This window comes from Cimex lectularius, unplaced genomic scaffold (assembly GCF_000648675.2).
Source record: "Cimex lectularius strain Harlan isolate CLEC.00 unplaced genomic scaffold, Clec_2.1 scaffold94, whole genome shotgun sequence".
Lineage (NCBI taxonomy): Eukaryota > Metazoa > Arthropoda > Insecta > Hemiptera > Cimicidae > Cimex > Cimex lectularius.
In genome coordinates this window covers 388,387-407,650 of record NW_019392668.1, presented here as the reverse complement: position 1 = coordinate 407,650, position 19,264 = coordinate 388,387, and the positions used below count along the sequence as shown (strand labels likewise).

At 36.7% G+C, this 19,264-nt stretch overlaps 2 protein-coding genes across 3 annotated transcripts; both read right to left on the bottom strand.

Annotated features, from left to right (window-relative positions):
• Positions 1-3,040: 3,040 nt before the first annotated feature.
• On the bottom strand, positions 3,041-19,264 carry LOC106670270 (inactive pancreatic lipase-related protein 1). Of its 2 annotated transcripts, XM_014400454.2 has the most exons (9): positions 19,167-19,238; positions 16,283-16,408; positions 13,421-13,499; positions 10,970-11,105; positions 8,823-8,971; positions 8,418-8,672; positions 3,500-3,691; positions 3,269-3,440; positions 3,041-3,204 (listed from the first exon to the last, which is right to left on the bottom strand). In XM_014400454.2, the coding sequence occupies exons 3-9, from the start codon at positions 13,464-13,466 to the stop codon at positions 3,138-3,140; spliced, it is 1,017 nt and encodes a 338-aa protein (XP_014255940.1). In that variant the 5' UTR covers positions 13,467-13,499; positions 16,283-16,408; positions 19,167-19,238; the 3' UTR covers positions 3,041-3,137. The 2 variants fall into 2 exon arrangements, with proteins under 2 accessions (XP_014255940.1, XP_014255939.1); XM_014400453.2 differs by lacking the exon at positions 16,283-16,408 and having other exon boundaries at positions 3,042-3,204; positions 19,167-19,264.
• LOC106670271 (UPF0235 protein HY04AAS1_1378) lies at positions 3,500-6,875 on the bottom strand. The gene is made up of 2 exons (XM_014400455.2): positions 6,216-6,875; positions 3,500-3,691 (listed from the first exon to the last, which is right to left on the bottom strand). The coding sequence occupies exon 1, from the start codon at positions 6,619-6,621 to the stop codon at positions 6,235-6,237; it is 387 nt and encodes a 128-aa protein (XP_014255941.1). The 5' UTR covers positions 6,622-6,875; the 3' UTR covers positions 3,500-3,691; positions 6,216-6,234.

Here is a 19,264-nt window from a genome sequence, read left to right as displayed (position 1 = left end):
TTTAATTTTATAAAAATAAAAAATATTCACTTGAATTAAAATATGTTTGGGGATAATCAATAATGTAAACTTTATTTAGTTCTTTAAGATTTAATCCAACTATAATGTACCTTCATGCGATACAATAAGCTGAAGTGCATAAAAACTTAAGAACCGAACAGCATACTTTAAAAAATTAACTTATTTCAATAATTAACCTCAACATTTTTGGAATTGTGAGATTTCTTTATGTGGTCTGCAGGATGATCAACCTGTAATTTGGTCATTACTGATCACTATGATCTATCCTCGGTGCTTTGACCTCTAGCCATTTTCACTGGTGATTTTGTGCACCTGCCTCACCCTGCTTATATCTACCATGCACTGAAAATAGCAAACAACAGGTGCAAGGAAGGTAGATTAAAATGTTAGTTTATTATTTTTGATGGAACTTGGGGTACATTGTTTTCTTCCATACAAAGTGATAAGGCTTAAATAATACATTTAAAACATACACATCCATACTACTATACACCTAATCTATGTTTGGCAGTGCACAAGTTATTCAATATGTCACTAAGGTCTGACAATTCATGCTAATAAATACATTCACACAACTATAACCTTTCAGTAGCAGTATATACAGTTGTAAGCGGACGACGGCGCGGCGGCCGAATTATCTCTCGATATTCGCTTGTTTTTCTCTAAGTGACAAGAGATTAGTCGGCGTAAGCGCGTCGCTACTTATTCTTGTGTAGGGGAAGGTAAGGTTCCAGAATTCAATAAACCAGAGAGCGTATTCAGTAACATTTATTGTACACAATTCTTTCTCTTAATCTTTAAAACCTCAGAATCTTACTTAATCTACAAGTCAGCCACAACTCTTAATCTGGGATGAGTCTATCAACAAAGGGACTTACCCCAAACGATGCTCGCCACGATCAGTGTCCACAGCATCTCTTCTCTCAACCTCTGACTTGGCTCGATTGGTCGCATCGGCTGATCCTCGCTGGCTGAGTCCTCTTGTTGAATCCCAGACGGAGTGTGGCTGCTTCTCTCCCGGTCCTTGGTCTTGACTGCCTGGGGTGAGTCTCGGCTGGTTCTTTGACTGGGGTGAGTCTTGTATCTTGACTGACTTTTGATTTTCTAGTCATCCCTTTTATACCGGGTCTCTCCCGGAGTAGGGGTGGAAAGGAAATTCAAAAGTCGGGGGAGTTCTCACGCCGCGGGTGGGCCGGCAAAGTCGGTGGTCTAGCACAGGGTTGACGCGTCCCCAATTTACGATGTCCCCCTGGCTATGGATTTCCGACCGTTCTTACCTGTCTACCTGGGTAACCATTTCCAGGCTACATTTGCCAGATGTGTCACGTTGTTCCTGTCTGGGTGGTCGCCCCTTCAGAGTACTACCTTTGTCCCTTTTCATCGTTTACCCTATTTTGTTCGTATTTTAACAATTTAAACTTATCGCTAAGACGGGAACCGGCTTACACAGTTAACAAGGACCATAAACATTTAGTAAGTAACTTACTTTAGGGGATATTTGAGATATTATGTATTTTGCCATTCCATACTCAAACACTCACACTAATAAATGCATTCATGGATAAAGGAAACCTTTCATATGGTATGTTGTTACAAAGAAATAATGAGCAATCAGAATATTTGATATTACACTGGTGTATCACTGTATAAGCAACTAACCTACTTTGCTAGGCCTGATGGTGCTCTATATTCTGCTTCAAACACTTGCACTAATAAACGCATTCATGCAAAAAGGAAACATCTCAAACAGTATTCAAGTTCAAAAGAAATGGTGTGAGATCAGAGTATTTGACATTCTGTAACCAACTAACCTACTAAGGTGATCTGCGGAGCACTCTATTTTCTGCTACAAATCTAAATTCTCAAACACTCATACTAATTCATACAAAAAAGAAACCTTTCAAACAGAATGTAGAGTTAAAAAGGTTGGCAAGTGACCTACTTTGGTAGGTCTGTATGGTACTCTATATTCTGCCACAAACACTCACGCTAATAAATACATTCATGCAAAAAGGAAACCTTTCTAACAGTATATACAGCTAAAAAGGATGGTATACTGGAGAATTCAGTATGTCGCTGATATGTCACCATCATTCACTGTACAAGCAACTAACCTACTTTGTTTGGTGGGTCTGAAAGTTACACTATATTTTGCCAGATAAATAAATTTATTCATAAATAAATATATTCATGGAGCCTTTGTTCAGTTACAAAGAAATGAGCCATCAAGGTATTTGGTATAACACAGGTGCCCCACCACCCACAATAAAAATCTAGCTAATAAATACATTCACTCAATAAAGGAGTGAGAGAGCTTTCAAATTGGAACCTTGTACATCCACTTCAGGTAACCAATCAATTTCTCGCTTCAATCTTAATTAGATTAGATTAGAAAAAATGTCATCCTCTTTACGACCTACGTGCTGTGACTAGTTTTAGTCTATTGTACATTGTTATCTAGAGATCCTCATTTAGCTTATAGCTTTTTACCAGATCCCAAAGCTGTCATAAGGTGTCCCATGTTTAATTTTCCTTTACCAGGAGTAGGAAGGAAGTCTTCACACCAACACTAGACATGTTCCACTGTTTTTTTCTTCTTCTGGTAATGTCTGCTGCCCTGTATGCCTCTGGAGTCTGCAGAGTAGTCGTAGATTTAGAAGTTCTGCTGTTAGTTTCTATAATAAATTTTTTTTTGGATGACTAGGTCCTGAGATACATTACCAATAGAACCAAGGACTATTGTTAACACAGGCAGTTTGGTATGCTACAAAAGGGTTCAAGGCCAATAGGTGTCCTCATTGAACATTCCTTGGCAATAAATCAGTTAACTGACCACTTACCTACTACTGCTATACCTTTTGTTTTGATCAATAATTTTAGTCAATTATAATAATTCTATGTACATTATATTATATACAAATAGAATCCAACTACGGCAGTATAGGAGTAAATAATAAACACAATTCATTACAAAATTATTTATTTACAAATAAATATGAAACCAATAACAATTATATTTTGTGTTTAATATTAATTCAATGTGAACTAATATAATTTTTTTTTTCATATAAGACTTTGCTAACTAGAAAATATACATTAAAGACTGTTCAGTGATTTCAACCTGGAAAACCTTTTGCATAAGGTTTGTTCGCATTAGTTGAAAGGTAAAAAATGCCTCGAGCCCTGAAAAATCGAATAACCATTATATAATGAATGCATTAAATATTTTATTTAATTCCATATTTACTTATGAGACAAATGTTCGCCCATAAGGACGTATTCGTTAATATTGGACGGTTTACAAAGGCCAAGATTGTATGAGAATCTGTTTGGACAAGGAACAGCCCAAAATCCAGTTTTGCTGTTTATCGACTCGATAAAATACGGAGTCACTTTTGTATGATCACAAGAGAGTGTTTCTAAAATAAATTGGTAAAATATTAGTTAAGGTTAATTACAACTTGCACAAGGATCTTACTGATTATGCTTGTGCTTAAGCACCCGGGCTGACTCGTTCCACCGTTTACATAAAAGTCTGCGTGTCCGTTTGGTCCCCACTGCCCTAAAATTCCAGCTCCAGTGTGAATAACGTCTACAAAATTTGCATCGGTCGGATCCAAGTCATGCGAACGGTTGGTACCCATGTAAAATATAATTGTTGGGTCGAGCCCTATAAAAAGTTAATTAATTCAGTTAATCATTTAGACAAGAATACACATGAAAAATTAGAGTTGATCAACTTTTGCAATAATATAACTGTTCATGTCGTTGCATTTGACATAACACTGTAACCAACTAACCTACTATGGTGCACTCTATTTTCTGCCACAAATCTAAATTCTCAACCGCTCACACTAATAAATACATTCATGCACAAAAGAAACCTTTCAAACAGAATGTACAGTTAAAAAGGGCCTGGAGTGTGTATGAGGGTCCTTATAGAAATGTGACATTTACCGTTTGCCAAATTACTTTACCTCTCGTCTCTTGTCTAATTCAACCGACCTATCCAACCTAATATTCTTTATGAAATTGATACACAAAAACTAGAAAAGCTGAATGAAATATTGACCAGTGTAAAAAGCATTGAAACACACTCTTAGATCTATTGATTGTTCAGTTTATATTTCCGATCTGGGAAAACTGAGCATGGATGGAACCCTTCAACTGTTCATGCATGATGTCTCATTAAAAACTGATAATCTGAGTGAATACAAGGGTCATTTAAATAAAAATATGTGACATTTACCCTTCGCCGAATTACTTTACCTCTTGAGTCTTGTCTACTTAACCTATCATACCGTATACAATAAATCCAACCCCAATCTCTTTGTCTTGACATACAAAACAAGAAAAAACTGAGCTGTGGGTACACATTCTTAGATCACTGATAAATTGAGTGCATAAGTTCAGTACGGACCCTTTGGCAAATTACTTTGCTGCTTGTCTCTTGTCTACTTCACCTAACCTCTTATACAACCCCACTTTCTTTGTGACATTGTTACACACAAAAACAGCAAGAAAAATGACACAACTGAAAGTAAAAAAATAGATTATTTGGAGATTGTGAGATGCGGTCTGGAAAAAATAGAAGAGCCGAGCTGTGGGCAGTTTATATTGATAATTTAGTATATAAACTGCTAAAAAATGAATAGGGATATTTGTAATTTATTCTTATTCTATTAATTTTAATTAAATTAACTAATTGATATATTCGTGTTAGTCAGATAAAATGAAATAAATACTCCTCATTTTTAATAACAGATTTACTTAAAAATAGTAAACATGAAGATTACTCTTTTTGAAAACAAACATCTTTTCTCCAGTTGTATTTTCTTTACTCTTGGTAAAGCATCATCTTCAACCAGAAGTTCGCAATATTATTGTGAGAGTGAGCAAGTGGGTATTGCCGTTGGAGTTTCCCAGTGCGTGGTCTCCTGGGTTTTAGCCTCAGGAAGTGCAAATGAGAGGCCTGGTAGTGGATATCAGCACATGACGACACTAGGGAAGACAGAAATATTTCATTGCTGCAAGGCGAAACCCTTTCCTTAGTGCCCGCCAGATCCTAAATGAAGTTTATCGGCAAGGCTTTTAATGTGAAGTTCGCATCACATCGCACGCCCCTTTGAGACGAATTGCAGAAATAACCCGCCACCAGTAACTCAGGAGAATATGGTGCAGAGAGCGCCTAGAAGTGAACACCAATTGGAATGCTGTTGTGTTTAGTGAAGAGTCACATTTTTGTCAGTATAGTGATACCAGGTGCTTTGGAGTCTACCTAGAACAGGGTACAATCCCCCAGATCATGCTCCCTTCAGTGCAGTTGGAGGAGGCAATTTAATCTAACTAGACTCTTGTATTGTTGAAGGCAACCTGACCGCAGTTCATTGAGTCTAAGAAATTATCGAGGACTACATCCCTCAAACCAGGGATCTCATTGGCAGGGAATTCGATTTATGGATAAAAATGGCAAAAAGGAGGGAAAATTCAAAAGGTGGGGTTGAGATGGTTAGTTAGTGTCCGAGTGGATCGAGGTCACAATGGCTCAAGTGGTAGAGCAGTGGCATATCTAGCCGAAGATCGTGGGTTCGAATCCCGCTCGTGCCATTGACTTTTTATCTCAACTAAAAACCATAATTAATTGTAATATATTAATTGGTTAAGTGGACCACGAAATTAGTGAATTTATGGATAACAATGTCACACCTCATATACGCAGAGTGGTTCATCAATGTTTAGAAAACTTGAGAATTTCCTATCTGCCCCCATTGTCTCTAGACCTCAATCCCGTTGAGCACAGTGTGAAACATTGCACAGAAGGCTTTTTGCTCACCATCCGCAGATGACCGGCAACAACTGAGAGCAGCGTTGCAACATCTATGGAGTGAAATTCCTTATAAACAGTATTCCTAACAGGTGCACAGAAGTTTTAGTTAACAGAGGACATTATACAAGGTATTAATTGCTTAAAAAATTGTGTCCAACAAAATTATGTAATTAAAACCTTTTTTGTTATTTTATAAAATCTATTAATTAAATTTTCCTTCAGTAACAAAACAATTTCTAATAAAATTTACTGCAATTAATAATAAAAATGATAGGGAAAGTAAATATTACAAATCTGGCAATATCCCTATTCATTTTTGAGCAGTTTAGTTTCCAAACATAAAGTGAATTGGATTTCTTGAACGAACCCGTATCGGTGGATGATTTCTAATCGTTGGAAGCTGTTTTGAGTTTTGCTATGACCTGATCCACCGTCAATTGTGAATCGGATATGAGAAGGACTTTGTTCTTGGATTTGTGACCGGTTCCGAGTGTGACGGAGCTTTTTCTAAGTCCGAGGAACTGGGCCATGAACTTGATCAGCTCAGAATTGGCTTCGCCGTCGACGGGCGGCGCTCCGATTTGCACGAGGACGCCTTCATCTTCGAATCCGACGACTGCACTCGTCTTGCACCCGGGCCTCGCCGACACTCTGATCCTGATGTGGCCGTTTTTGTCCAAATCAACTTGCTTCGGAGTTTTGCATTCAGGCTTTTCCTTGTTTTTCTTAGACATGCTACGATGTTGGAAGAACGAAGGGACGATTCTCCTCATCAATTGTTAACCCAACTTATTCGAAAACCCGACGATTTTTAGCACGTTCTCTCCATCACAAATTCCGTCCGTAATTTCTTTGTAAGAAAACAGACACTCAGCAATCACGAATAGGGATGGCAACAATATATCGATATATCGAATGAAGGATGAATCAGGATATCACCAGAAAGAGATCAGGGAAGCATCGAGTAGCGACGCATGACATAGCAACGGGTAAGTGTGTTCCCGGCTTAATACACGAGTTTGGATAAAAATATGAGTGTCCGGGTCTTTTGTCTTCGACTCGATGCTACCCGACGAAAATCTGGGCAGTGGGGATCGCAGAGCGTAGAGTAGGGTAGCGTTGCGTGGCATCGGGCAGTTGTGCACAGGGGTATACGATCTTATGGAAAAATGTACTTTGGATTTGCGTCGGGTGTGTTCTCCGCTTTACTTGTTTTGATGACCGCATCCCTGATCTCTAACTTTCTGGTGATATCGATATATCACATATCGACAAATCATTTTTTTGGTAACGCACAACCACAAAGGGTGATGATAGAAATGACGAATGGTGAATTGTTGTTCAATATTTTTAAAAAGATAGTTACTACTCACACTAAGTTGTTTTCAACGATCCGTATTTCGAGCTAATAGCTCAACATCAGGTTCAAGGAGTTCTACAACATGAATGAGAAAAAAAATCTTTTCAAATCAAGCAACAAATTCATTAAATCTGTTCTTTTTTGGAAACGCTATGTCGACGATAATAATTTATGCATATGATCGGGAATATTAGAGGATCTCAAAGAATTCCTCTAACTAATTAATGCTCTACACCGTAATATAACTTTTATATTGGAAATTAATAAAGATGATTGTTTGAACTTTTTATACCTAAAATTGTCCATAATAAACAACCTAATTGAAATAGACGTATATAGAAAACCCACAACTACAGACACTATGATACCAGCGGATTCTTATCACCTATCTCTCATGGGCCCAAAAGGCTGCTCGTTTCATTTGGCTCATAGACTGTATGTTAAAACTTCCATTAACTCCCACTAACTATAAAAAGAATTATAAACTATTAAAACTTTAGCAAAAACAGTGGATATCAGGAAATATTTATTGATAGGTTGCTAGTTAAAAGAATAAACAAATTAACTTTAAAAGAAGGAACAATAGGACTCAGCCACCACCATGAATCATTAGGTTTCCGTTGTTTGCCATACATTGCTGAACTATAGTAAAATTCTTAAACAAGAAGGTTTTGGAATAGCTTTTAGAAGTGCGTGTTCACTTAGAAACATCCTCTTAAAAGGTAAGACTAGGTAGACAACTTGGCAAAAAGAGGGGTTTACCAGTTTAATTGTAATGATTGCGATTATGACGACTATGACTCTCTTCCGATTTTAACATACATAAACATATTGTTCCAATACGTTACTGCCACAAAACCTGTGAAATGGAAGGAAAAGTTGAATTTTCGTGATGATGTAAACAAGTGGTTAACGACAGCAGAAGCATTTCGCGACTAGCGAGCAACCTACACCTGCCACCTCTCAGCTTTTCTGTGAGTACTCTCAGAGTACTACACCACTAGCCAAAACAGCTCTCGATAGCCTCTCAAGAGTAAAACATCTCAAGTGGACAGCACCTTGAAAAGAGCCTCGCTCAGATTATCTGAAGTTTTCCATATGGGCAATTATAAGTTTCCATACATCACGTACATCTAATTCCTTTAGAACCGTTAGTGGCTGAGTCTCTAAGACTGGAATTCTAAAAAATACAATACAAACTGAAATTACCTGTTATGCGCCCCAGTTTGGCTCCTTCTAAGTAATTAGCTGTAAGACCAGCAATGTGGGCTCCTATGCTGTACCCCATCAGGTGGAGCTTCTCCGGCTGAATTCCTCGAGGGTGCTGAGACAGATAATACACCATCTGGGCGATGCATTGAGCACAGAATCCTGGCGACCACTGCATCTGACTCAGGCATGGCAGACGAACGAGGGTCGAATAATCGACTATGATTATGTTGTAGTCTCCTCTTTTAAAATAAGCTGAAAATATTTTTAAAATTATATAGTCAAATTTCTTTTTTCAATTCGTGCGTTTGACTATTAAAAAACCAAAAATTATTTGTACTGTTACCCGAAAAAGGTCAGTACCGTCTGCACAACGTCTTGACCTCTATACAATGAATTATTTACCATCTCTTAAATCAGTGCTCGGGGAAAAATTTCTTCCACCCTGAAAACCGTGTATAATCACTTTTGTAGGATGTGCAGGATTAAAATGGCTATTGTACAGGGATTCGGGATTCGTCGTGTCTAGAAGTTCAGGGTTCTTCTGTGTGTACCTGAAAAATATTTTTGAATTGTGGCAATAATTTTGAAATAATGTACCTGTTCAGTTTGCTTTTGCAAAACAGGAAGAAGCATATATATACAACTTAAAATACACGTTCAAAAAATTGTATTTTACAAGTAAAATATGTTAAATTGATTACCACGTAACAAAAAAAGAAGTCAAAAGTCACTTAAAAAAATAAGTTCAAACCCATGAAAATACAATAATAAAAATAAATAAGAAAGAATCAGCTTTATTAAGCTCCTCTACAACCTCATTGCAAGCAACTTTTTCAACTATTACAATTAATTAAGGTTTTTAATTGAGATAAAAATTCAACGGCACGAGAGGGATTGAAAAATGGCAAAAAGGGGGGAAAATTCAAAAGGTGGGGTTAAGATGGGAGATGTCCGAGTGGATTGAGGTCACGATAGGTCAGGTGGTAGAGCAGCGGCGTATCTAGCCGAAGATCGTGGGTTCGAATCTCGTTCGTGACACTGACTTTTTTATCTCAACTAAAAACCTTAATTAATTGTAATATACTAATTGGTCAAGCGGAACCACGAAATTAATGAATTTTTCAACTATTTCGCCCTATTGTTCCTTAAACCTTTATTAATTAAGTAGTTATCATCAATTAAATTTGTATGAAATGTTTGGTTTTGTATTCATAGTTATTTATTATTTTATCTGTCGTTTATCAGAATTCAGTCAGGAAGAATAACTTAAACGATTAACAACACTGAGCTTATATAGCCACAGCTCAGTTTTTCTTCCAGCTTCTCAGTTCAGTCAGTTCTCCTTGTCGTCTTCCAGTGTCGAGGAATGTGTGGAAGGAAATTATCATTTTGGCTTTTGGTAGCGAGTTCAACTTTGTAAAAGGAACAAAATGAAAAGCATCCCTAAAAAAATAAGAGTACGTACCACATGCACTATCAACATAGTTCAGCCAGTCACATGTTAAACTGAGGATTGTAGCGGTATGATGGGTTAAGGACTTTTGATTTTCTTCCTTTTTCAAAGTTGACCTAACTGGCAAAATTGGTAATTTGTCAAGCATGACAGTTTTGCGACACCATTATACCAATAACCGCAAGGAGAAGGGACACAAATGAAAGTAAAACCTGAGAAACTGGACGAAAACCGTTCTGTGGCTGCACTCGTTTATTCAGATAGTCGTTTAATTGTTTTCTTACGATATACATTCAAGAAAACTGAGTATGGGTGGAGCTTTTTTTTCTGATTTGCATTCAGGAGAACTGAGCGTAGGCGGAGCCTTAAAACTAGATGAAAAATTGATCGGTGTATGCACCCACTCAGTTCAGTTAGTCGTTCAATTGTTTTGTTTCGATTTGCATTCAAGCAAACTGAGCGTGGGTGGAGTTTTAAAACTGGATAAACTGGACGAAAAACAGAGCTGTGCCCGTACACTCTCAGTACAGTTTTTTCTTCCGATTTGCATTTAAGAAAACTGAGCGTGGGTTGACCCTTAGAACTGGGGAAACTACATGAAAAACTGAATTATGGATATACCCACTCAATTCAGCTTGTTTTCAATTGTTTTCTTCCGATTCGCATTCAAGAAAACTGAGTGTGGGTGGAACTTTTTTCTCCCGATTTGAATTCAGGAGAACTGAGCGTGGGTTAATCCTTAGAACTGGAGAAACTAGATGAAAAACTGAACTGTACACCCATTCAATTCAGCTAGTTTTTCAATTGATTTCTTCCGATATACATTCGGGAAAATTAAGCGCAAGTGGATTCTAAAAATATAGAAAAACTAGACCAATCACTGACTTTGGAAACACCCACACAATTCAGCTATTTGTTCCGTCGTTTTTTACGATATACATTCCAGAAAACTGAGCGTGGGTGGATCCTAAAAACTGGAAAAATCTAAGAAAAACTATGGTAGGACTAGCTATGAATGGTTAATTATACTGCTTATTCTTCCAATCTGAATTCTAATTCGGCAAAACATAATATAATATAGTTTCAAATAGAATACCTGGTATATAGGAAAAATTGTATTCTTGGATGTGGACACACGAAAGGAGGATCAATGCATGATGTCGTTACATAAAGGTCGTTGATGTTTTTCACCTGCGTCTCGTTGTGAGCCTGCCCAATGCCTAAAGTGATCTCTAAAAAATCAACATCAATTTAGGAAGAGTAAGATATAAGATTATCTTTTTTTTATGATTTATTTTAATGTAGTTCATTTTCCCAATAAAAAGGAATTTTCCTTATGAAATTTAGGGAAAGTATTAATTCTTTTCTACTACTTTCACCGGTAGGTATTGGCAAACTTTCTTAACACCTACGAAATATTATTTCCTTTTATGAAATGATTTTTTTAATTATTATATTCTATATGTTACAGAGACAGATATTTCTACTTTTGAACAGTTTTGGTTTATACACTTTTATTAGGTTGTTTACAGATTTTTTTCTTTTCTTTTGTGTCGTTTCCTTTATATAAATCATACCATAGGATTTTTTTAAATGCATTTCGTATCTCGTGGAAAATTTCTTTCTTTTAATCTCCCAGCAGTGATATCAACGGAGAGAGTTTTATGTAAATGTCTGTAGATTAAGGATTAAAAAAAAATTAATAACGTGTCGAGAGGAAAAATACGCGTGCAATATCACAACATTCACCTTACTTGACTTTAGATTAGATTTTTGACTTATACATCAAATATGAAATTATTTACAAGTTTGTTGTGAATTAATTAATCTGCCGTAAGTCCCCGGGTCCATTTTTTTTAGATTGAGAGGCAAATTCTTCGTCTCACAAAAGTAATCCGAAATTGCGCTTTTTATTTGAAATATTACGTTTAACTATTAGAGCTACCAATATTTTTAAAAATTCCATGTTATATTTAAAATATGTCCTTTTTCAAGCTAAACTTCTGAAAATGATAGTCTTACACAATTAGGATTAATAAATTAGTTACGCAAAAATAATTGTGGATCCAATCGCCAGGTCCCAGCCAAAAAATGCAGCCCTCTCCCATGGACGCGAACCAATACTAGTACACTGGAATGTGCGGATAAGATGGAATTGGAAAAATGGCTTGAGATAGAAAATCTTTGTACATAAGTACCAGGCAAGTTAAGAGATTTACAAATCTTCCAAAAAGGAATGCGATGGTTCTCTTCTCTCTCAACAGGCAGGACTTAAGAAAAATCATAGGCCCTCCTGCTATCACCAAAAATCATCTAAGATGGGCAAAGCAGAGACAGAAACATGCCGTCAGGAGGAACCGGAGACATCGTCTCATGCCCTTTGTGAATGGAAAGCATTTCCGGTTACGTTACACCCACTTCGCTAGAGTAATTCTCACACCGAAAGAGGTGTGCGCGAAAAGGCACAAAGGAAAGTGCTTTGGATTTTAGGAAAAATGGCACTTTCCAAATTTTCAAAAAATGTCTATCATTTATAGGGTTCCACAATAGATTAAAAAACAAAATAAAATAACGTCGACAGGTCACAAAAGTAATCGGAATCGGAGTTTGTTATTTCAGTTTAGTTTTCTTCTATATATCGCAACATCTTCAGCCTGTATATCTCGTTTATTCGATCATCTCTCTCTCTCTCTCTCTCTCTCTCTCTCTCTCTCTCTCTATCTATCTATCTATCTTTCTTTACATAAGCGACAGAGGAGTAAACCTTTCTTTGTTCTTCTTGTTCAATCTCTTTCTCTCTATCTCTCTCCCTCTCCTCTATGTCCCCTCTCTCTTTATCTTTGACTCTTTCCCTTCCTCTCCTCTCTCCCTCCACTTTCTCTCTCTCCTCTCTCTCTTTCTCTCTATCTAACTATATGTCTTTCTTTACCCGACAGAAGAGTAAGCCTGCCTGTGTTCTTCTTCTACTCTCTATCTCCCTCTCACTCCCTCTTTCTCACTCTTTTTCACACTCTCTCTCTCCCTATCTTCTCTCTCTTCCTCATTCACTTTCTCTCTCTATCTATCTCTATCTATCTATCTCGATCTACCTACCTATATATCTATCTGTCTATGTTTCTTTCTTTACTCAATTTTTATTATTTTATTAAGGATTTTAATTTTGTTATGGTATATTTAGTTATCGTAGCGTTTTATTAGTTTAAATTGTCAAATCTATACGCAATTATTTTTGGATTGAGGTAAGCGCACTGGCAACGGCGAAAATCTAGATCTGGGAAATTCTATTTTAACATAGCGCCCTTACCTACATCCCAAACACCTAATAAAAATGGTAAAATTATACTGTTTTCCTGTATTTGTGACCTTTTTTTTTTACCATTGATCTTTGCTACATTTGCTTGGATAAAAAGCCAGTGCGATAATAGAATTATTAATTTAAAATAGTGTAAAACCTATTATGAAATCTAACTAAAGTCAGTCAACAATAATCTATAAATGGTTATTTATTAAAATTCTACTAGATAAGCTATATTTCGCAACGCCTTACCTTTGTAAATTAAAATCAGAAGGAGGGCCCAGTGTGAAACACTCATGATCAACTAACTTTTCCTTTTGGCGAACACCATCTGAAAATTTGTACAAACATAATTGAAGATTGTTGAAAATTTGTTCTTTTAATTTAAAATTTTATAAATGGAACTTCGTGTGATTATTCAGTATATGAAATAATAGTTTAATTTTTTCCCCGCAGGTATTATCTGATAAAAGTAGTAAGAACTCGCTCCCATGCATTATTTCAATAATGCGGAATAGTTTATCAACTATTGTTTTATAAATGGATAATTAGTAGATGGAAGCTACAAAACGGGTCGTTTAATTTAATTTGTATTATTTATCTTTATTATTATCTTCTTAAAGTCTTTAGTAAACAAAGAATAATATGGAGGGGGCGTCGGTGGCCGCAACGGTAGACGTTGATACGGCGCTCATCACTGTAAGGTAAAGGTCCTGGGTTCGAATCCAGCGGCCCTCCAATTGAACCCGACATGGGGGACAAATGGGCTTTTTTTCAAAAACCCGGCACCCTGAGGGTTGATATGACTTCTGTTGAGCTATCCTCCGTTCTGTACTTATAACACATCGGTGAGTTCTAGCTAATCAAGAAATTTGATTGTTAGGTACGGTTTCAACCCAAAACACTTCCTCCTGCGGGCAAATGTGGTGCCACAGTTTTTTAGTTGGCGTGTTGCTTCCTTGCAAAATCTGCACGTGCCCTGTTGGGTTTTCAGGCAATTCAGTCTGTAGTCTCCAGTCAAGAATGCTGTCAGGATTCAAAGTTTTTTCCGGCCTCCTTTGATGCATTCGTTGTTTCTTTCCTACCAAAATTTGTTAGAAGGTTCTTGCACCGTTTATGTCCGACGAGTGAACTCCACTGTTTTCTCATTTTCATTTTGTCCTTTTGTATATGGTATCCATTGAAATTCACAGAAGGACCATCCGCAAAACTTACAAAAGAATTACTGGGGGGCAACCGCAACCGAACCAGGATTCTGGTTTGAATCCTGACGGGGCCCTGCCACTTAAGAAAAAGATGCACCGGATAGGAGTAAAGACAGAAGAAACACTGTGCAGATACTGCCAGGAAGAGGAGGAGCCCGCAGAACACATTTTATGTTTCTGCGAAGGTCCATGTAGGTGCAGGTTCTTGCAACTACGACAAGAAAAACCACAAGCAAGATCTTACAGCAAGGAACCGCTGGCAAAGCTGTGGAGGCTGATTAATAGCCTGAAGCTGGCCAATGAGTTATAATCAGCAGAGGAGCACAGTAGATCTATTTAGGTCGAGGTGCAGTAGGCCTTGTGGCCGCCTCTCTTATCCCTACCCATTGATATTGTGAATCCGTATGCCAGGACCTAGGAAGGCCTCAGGACCTAGCAGAGGGTGACTTTATTTCGCATATCTAATCTAATTAGTTTAGTTTTGCAGTCCAGCACCATCATTGAGCAGACGTGATGGCTATAGTCTTATTTTTGTATCCTTTGTTCAATTTGAACTGGGTAAATCTCTCAATTTTCCCAATGTGTTATGAATATTTGGTTTTAGGATCGAATGCTCCTGCCTCGTACCTTCCTGCCTTCTAGATCTGTCAGTGTACCAGCAGATGGTGACGTTCTTGACGGTTTTTCTCCTCTTTCCCATTCCATTTTTTTGGAAATTTTTCTCGAACTCGAACATCCTGTCATGTCATCTCTCGGGGCCATAATTATTCCTTGATTAGGTTGTTATTTAAGAACGTGCGTTGGAAATCATCAACACAGTCAGTTTAGCGCTGAGATCTGTGCACCATAACATAAAAGTGCCTGAAAGCAGAACTTAAACACTTTCATTTTGGCAGAAAATGCAATTGAGCTTTTTTCAAATAATTAATCTTTATGTACGGTATTGGTTGAGATAAAAAAGTCTACCACTTGAGCTATCGTGACTTTGATCCACCAACTTCCTATCTTTGAAAAATGGCAAATAGGAAGGAAAATTCGAAAGGTGAGTTGAGATGGGAAGTTGGCGTCCGAGTGAATCGAAGTCACGAGACGAGCGGCGTATTTAGCCCAAGGTCGTGGGTTCGAATCCCGCTCGTGACACTGACTTTTTTATCTCAACCAATACCTTACATAAAGATTAATTAATTGAAAGTACTTATTTGGTCAATCGGACCACGAAATCTAATGGATTTACTTCAAATATTTGCTTACAAATTGCATTTACACCTTGTATTATTTAGATTATTTTCGTCGAGATGCCTATGATAAGAAAGAGTCGGTAGTTATGCTGATTTGTATTATTTATAATAAAAGTTTGTGCAGCTTTTAAGATGAAGATAAAATCGTGGATAGCTCAATACCTTATTACTCAAATTCGTTCAGCCTGTATTGCAATTGTGCGTATTTCTTGTATAAATTGAAAACAATTACGCAACCATCAACATCAACAGCGTTTCACTGGATGAAACTATAGTCCGGAAATGTTGTCACCTTTTAACATATCTTTATCCTTGAGGTTCCATGGCCTCTTGCCTAACATCCAGGCCATCGAAGTGCTTTCTGGGCAGATTGTTGCCAACAGTCGTCGACGAGATAAACAAGGCTTTAGGAAATCCGTTTTAATGTGGTCATGTGGTTTATGTTTTAACCTTCTGCTAATTATTTTTTTGGTTTTGCCATTACCTTAATTTGACAATGTACTAATGTTTTGTACATAATGGAATCCAGTGGATACAACTCAACCTACCGAATGAATTTCTAATCAATTTAACTTTAAATCATTTTAATTAAAATGCCAAAAACCGCATTACAAAGCAAATTGGTAAATAATAATTATTGCGTAAGAGAAAACATCTTGACTTTCACTGACCGCAAAATACGACTCGCAGGCTCAGATATGATCATACTGCGGATAACGGAAGTCAAGGTCGACAGATTCTCGATATCACCCACTCTTTTCTTCAGATCATAAAATCACGCTGATTCATTCTCACACCTAAAATAATTTTTAGAAGTTCATCATCGATCCTTGTGCATAATAGTTATGGAATTCATAGTTGTTTTCTGTCTATTTAGTCTTAAAAGTTTATTTTTGGAACTGAAAAAAAAACCGCCTATGTAATTATTATTGTGACTTTTCTCTTGCGGTCTGTGGCTCTATAGGTACTTGGTCATTTTTTCTGCCGATCCTTGCTGTTTTTTGGCTGTCAGACGCGCTTCTCACCATCGTCAATAGTTCATGTTCGGTATGTCAAGAAAAGTAAAATATGTAGCGTTGTCGTTTCCGATGATATTAGTCTGTTTATCCTAATTAGCCTGCCATGCTTCGTGGATAAGGGATATAAGCAGGGAGAAGCATACCTACGACTAATTTCATTTTGTCTTGCATATTGAGTCAAATTTGTATTTTGGTCGTTTTCGATCATACTATCCTGTCTATCGGCCTGTCATTCATAGACTTCCTGGCATTAAGGATTTAAGTGGGGAAAGGCAGGCGCCCAAACTTACAACTAATCCCTGTCCATTCTATTCTAAAAATAACCGTGGTCTGGTAAAAGTAAATTGTGTAGTTTTGTCGTTTCCGGTCATTTTTGTCAACCTACAACACAACATTTTGGCCGCTTTCAGTGCGTACCATCACGGATATAGGCAGGGATTGGCAAGAGTAAATCTCCACCACTGATTCTGGTTTATTCTGTCCTGTGCACAACCTTTATATAAAATTTGCACTTCGATCGCACATTATTCGTTTTCGTAGGATTGTGCGCGTCTTCATCTCCCTGCTTAAATCCTTGATTGACGCCACTCAATGCATGATAGTGAGAAGCCAAAACCTTTTGAAAGATCAAAACAACGAAAATAGGCAAAGCAAAAGGATCGGTAATGATTAAATAACCAAAAAATATAATCAGGATTTAATCAATCAGATATTTTGAGTAAAAATGTAAAAAAATTTAAAAATAATTTCTTTCGATTTCGTCATTATTTTCATTAACTTTACTGTAAAAAAGTAGCTTTATAATAGTGCGTAAATTTTAAACTTCATTAATGCTAAATAAAAAGTGTGTGTTTCTTAGTGACCGGTTTTTTCATAATTTGTTGGAAATCGTGAGGAGCGGTCAAGAGTGAGGTAGTTTACAGAAACACCTTCTTCATTTTTGCCGACGTTTCGACCTTTATTCGGGTCAACTTCAGAGCATAAAGTGTGGTGCTATTTTTGTGTAGTCATATCGGTTTTATTTGAAATGTTGTGGGCATAAAGAGTGGTCTTATTCTTGTGGTGTCACATCGGTTTTATGTGAAATGTTGTGGGCATAAAGTGTGGTGCTATTTTTGTGGTGTCATATCGGTTTTGTGTGAAAGGTTGTGGGTATAAAGTGTGGTGCTATTCTTTATCCTCTGAAGACGATCAAAATACAGGTCGAAACGTCGGCTGTATACTGAGGACCCCAAACCTTCCGAAAGAACAAATCAACGAAACTAGGCTGAGCAAAAAGATCGGGAATGATTAAATTACCAAAAATTATAATTAGGATTTAAACAATCGGTCATTTTGTGTAAAAATAGAAAAAAGGCTAAAAACAACGACCTTTTAAATTGCTTTCGATTTTTTGTTATTATTTCCATTAATTTTGCTGGAAAAAAATATCTTTTAATAGTACGTACATTTTAACCCTCATTAATGCTAATTAAAAGTATATTTAAATACTTAAGTAATGGGCTTTGACAAACAGGAAAATAAAATTGTCTTTAAGTGAGACCCAAACCGTTTCTAGAGGTGTGAAAATATTCTGTTTGCGATTAATGCAAATGTCCTCGTTTATTTTCGGTTTTAAATTTTCTCATCTTATAAAAATTCCCAGATACGTAATATAATAATTAAGTAAAAATAAAAATTGTTATGTACTGTTTGTACATGTCGCCCGATTATATAATATAGACCGTGTTGGAGGTTTTTTTTTTTTTTTTTTTAGTTTGGAATTTTTTTTTCTTTTTGTTGCAAGTATGCTAAATCGAGGCGAAAGAGTCTCTTTAAGTAGGTTAAGTCTTTATATTATGCAACGAATTCAGTAACTTTGGCGAACGACGAGTCACCGTATTCCGAAGTTACGCGTTTGATTATCAACATTAACTTCTTTGAGGACGATAAAGGACGATTTGCGCAATACAAAACGGCGTGGGATTGTCGTTTGTCAGGGTTCCTCGGCTCTTCGTTTCGTAACACCTTAGCCCGGATGTTAAAACTGGATTAACAGTCGTATAATAAATAAAAACAAAAGGGAAAACCGAAAAACTTTCCGTATTTGCATTGAGCGTTACCACGTTGTAACGTAGTCCGACTCCTCATCCACTACATCCAACGTGAAGTTGGAAACTTGCTTCCTTGATTACAGGATTTACAAGATTTTTCTTATCTACGATTAAATAGAAAGCTAATATTACATTAATAAAAAGTTTTATCAAAAAACAATGATAACGCGTAAATCTTATCTTTAATTCATGCGGCATTTTTTAAATATAAGGAGTTTGATTAAAAGTAAATAGTACTAATTAGTAAAAATACTAATTTGATTTTAAATTTTACTACTTAATAAGTAAACTGTTCCGCTTAAGCACCGCGTGTAATGTACCCTTCCAAAATCTTAGGTAAACATTCAGGTTGAAACAACTCACCCTCAGTATACATTGTTGAAATTTAAAATTCAGACCAAAAACTTATTTAAACATGTTGAAAAAACGTAATCGGCACTCACGTGAAATATGGAGAGAAGCAGTTGAAAACGAAAGTGGTAGAAAGTCGTGCTGGTGCGAGTGGTTTGTGACTGACTCTGACTGTGAAAGTAAAAGAGAT

Excerpts from the sequence above, each read along its gene's own strand:
- LOC106670271 (XM_014400455.2), bottom strand. The coding sequence starts at position 6,621 with ATGAGGAGAATCGTCCCTTCGTTCTTCCAACATCGTAGCATGTCTAAG.
- LOC106670270 (XM_014400453.2), bottom strand. The coding sequence starts at position 13,466 with ATGAGTGTTTCACACTGGGCCCTCCTTCTGATTTTAATTTACAAAG. Across the intron at positions 8,972-10,969 it reads CAATTTTTCCTATATACCAG|GTACACACAGAAGAACCCTG; the intron begins GTATTCTATTTG and ends AATATTTTTCAG. Across the intron at positions 3,205-3,268 it reads GGCGAACATTTGTCTCATAA|GGCTCGAGGCATTTTTTACC; the intron begins GTAAATATGGAA and ends TCGATTTTTCAG.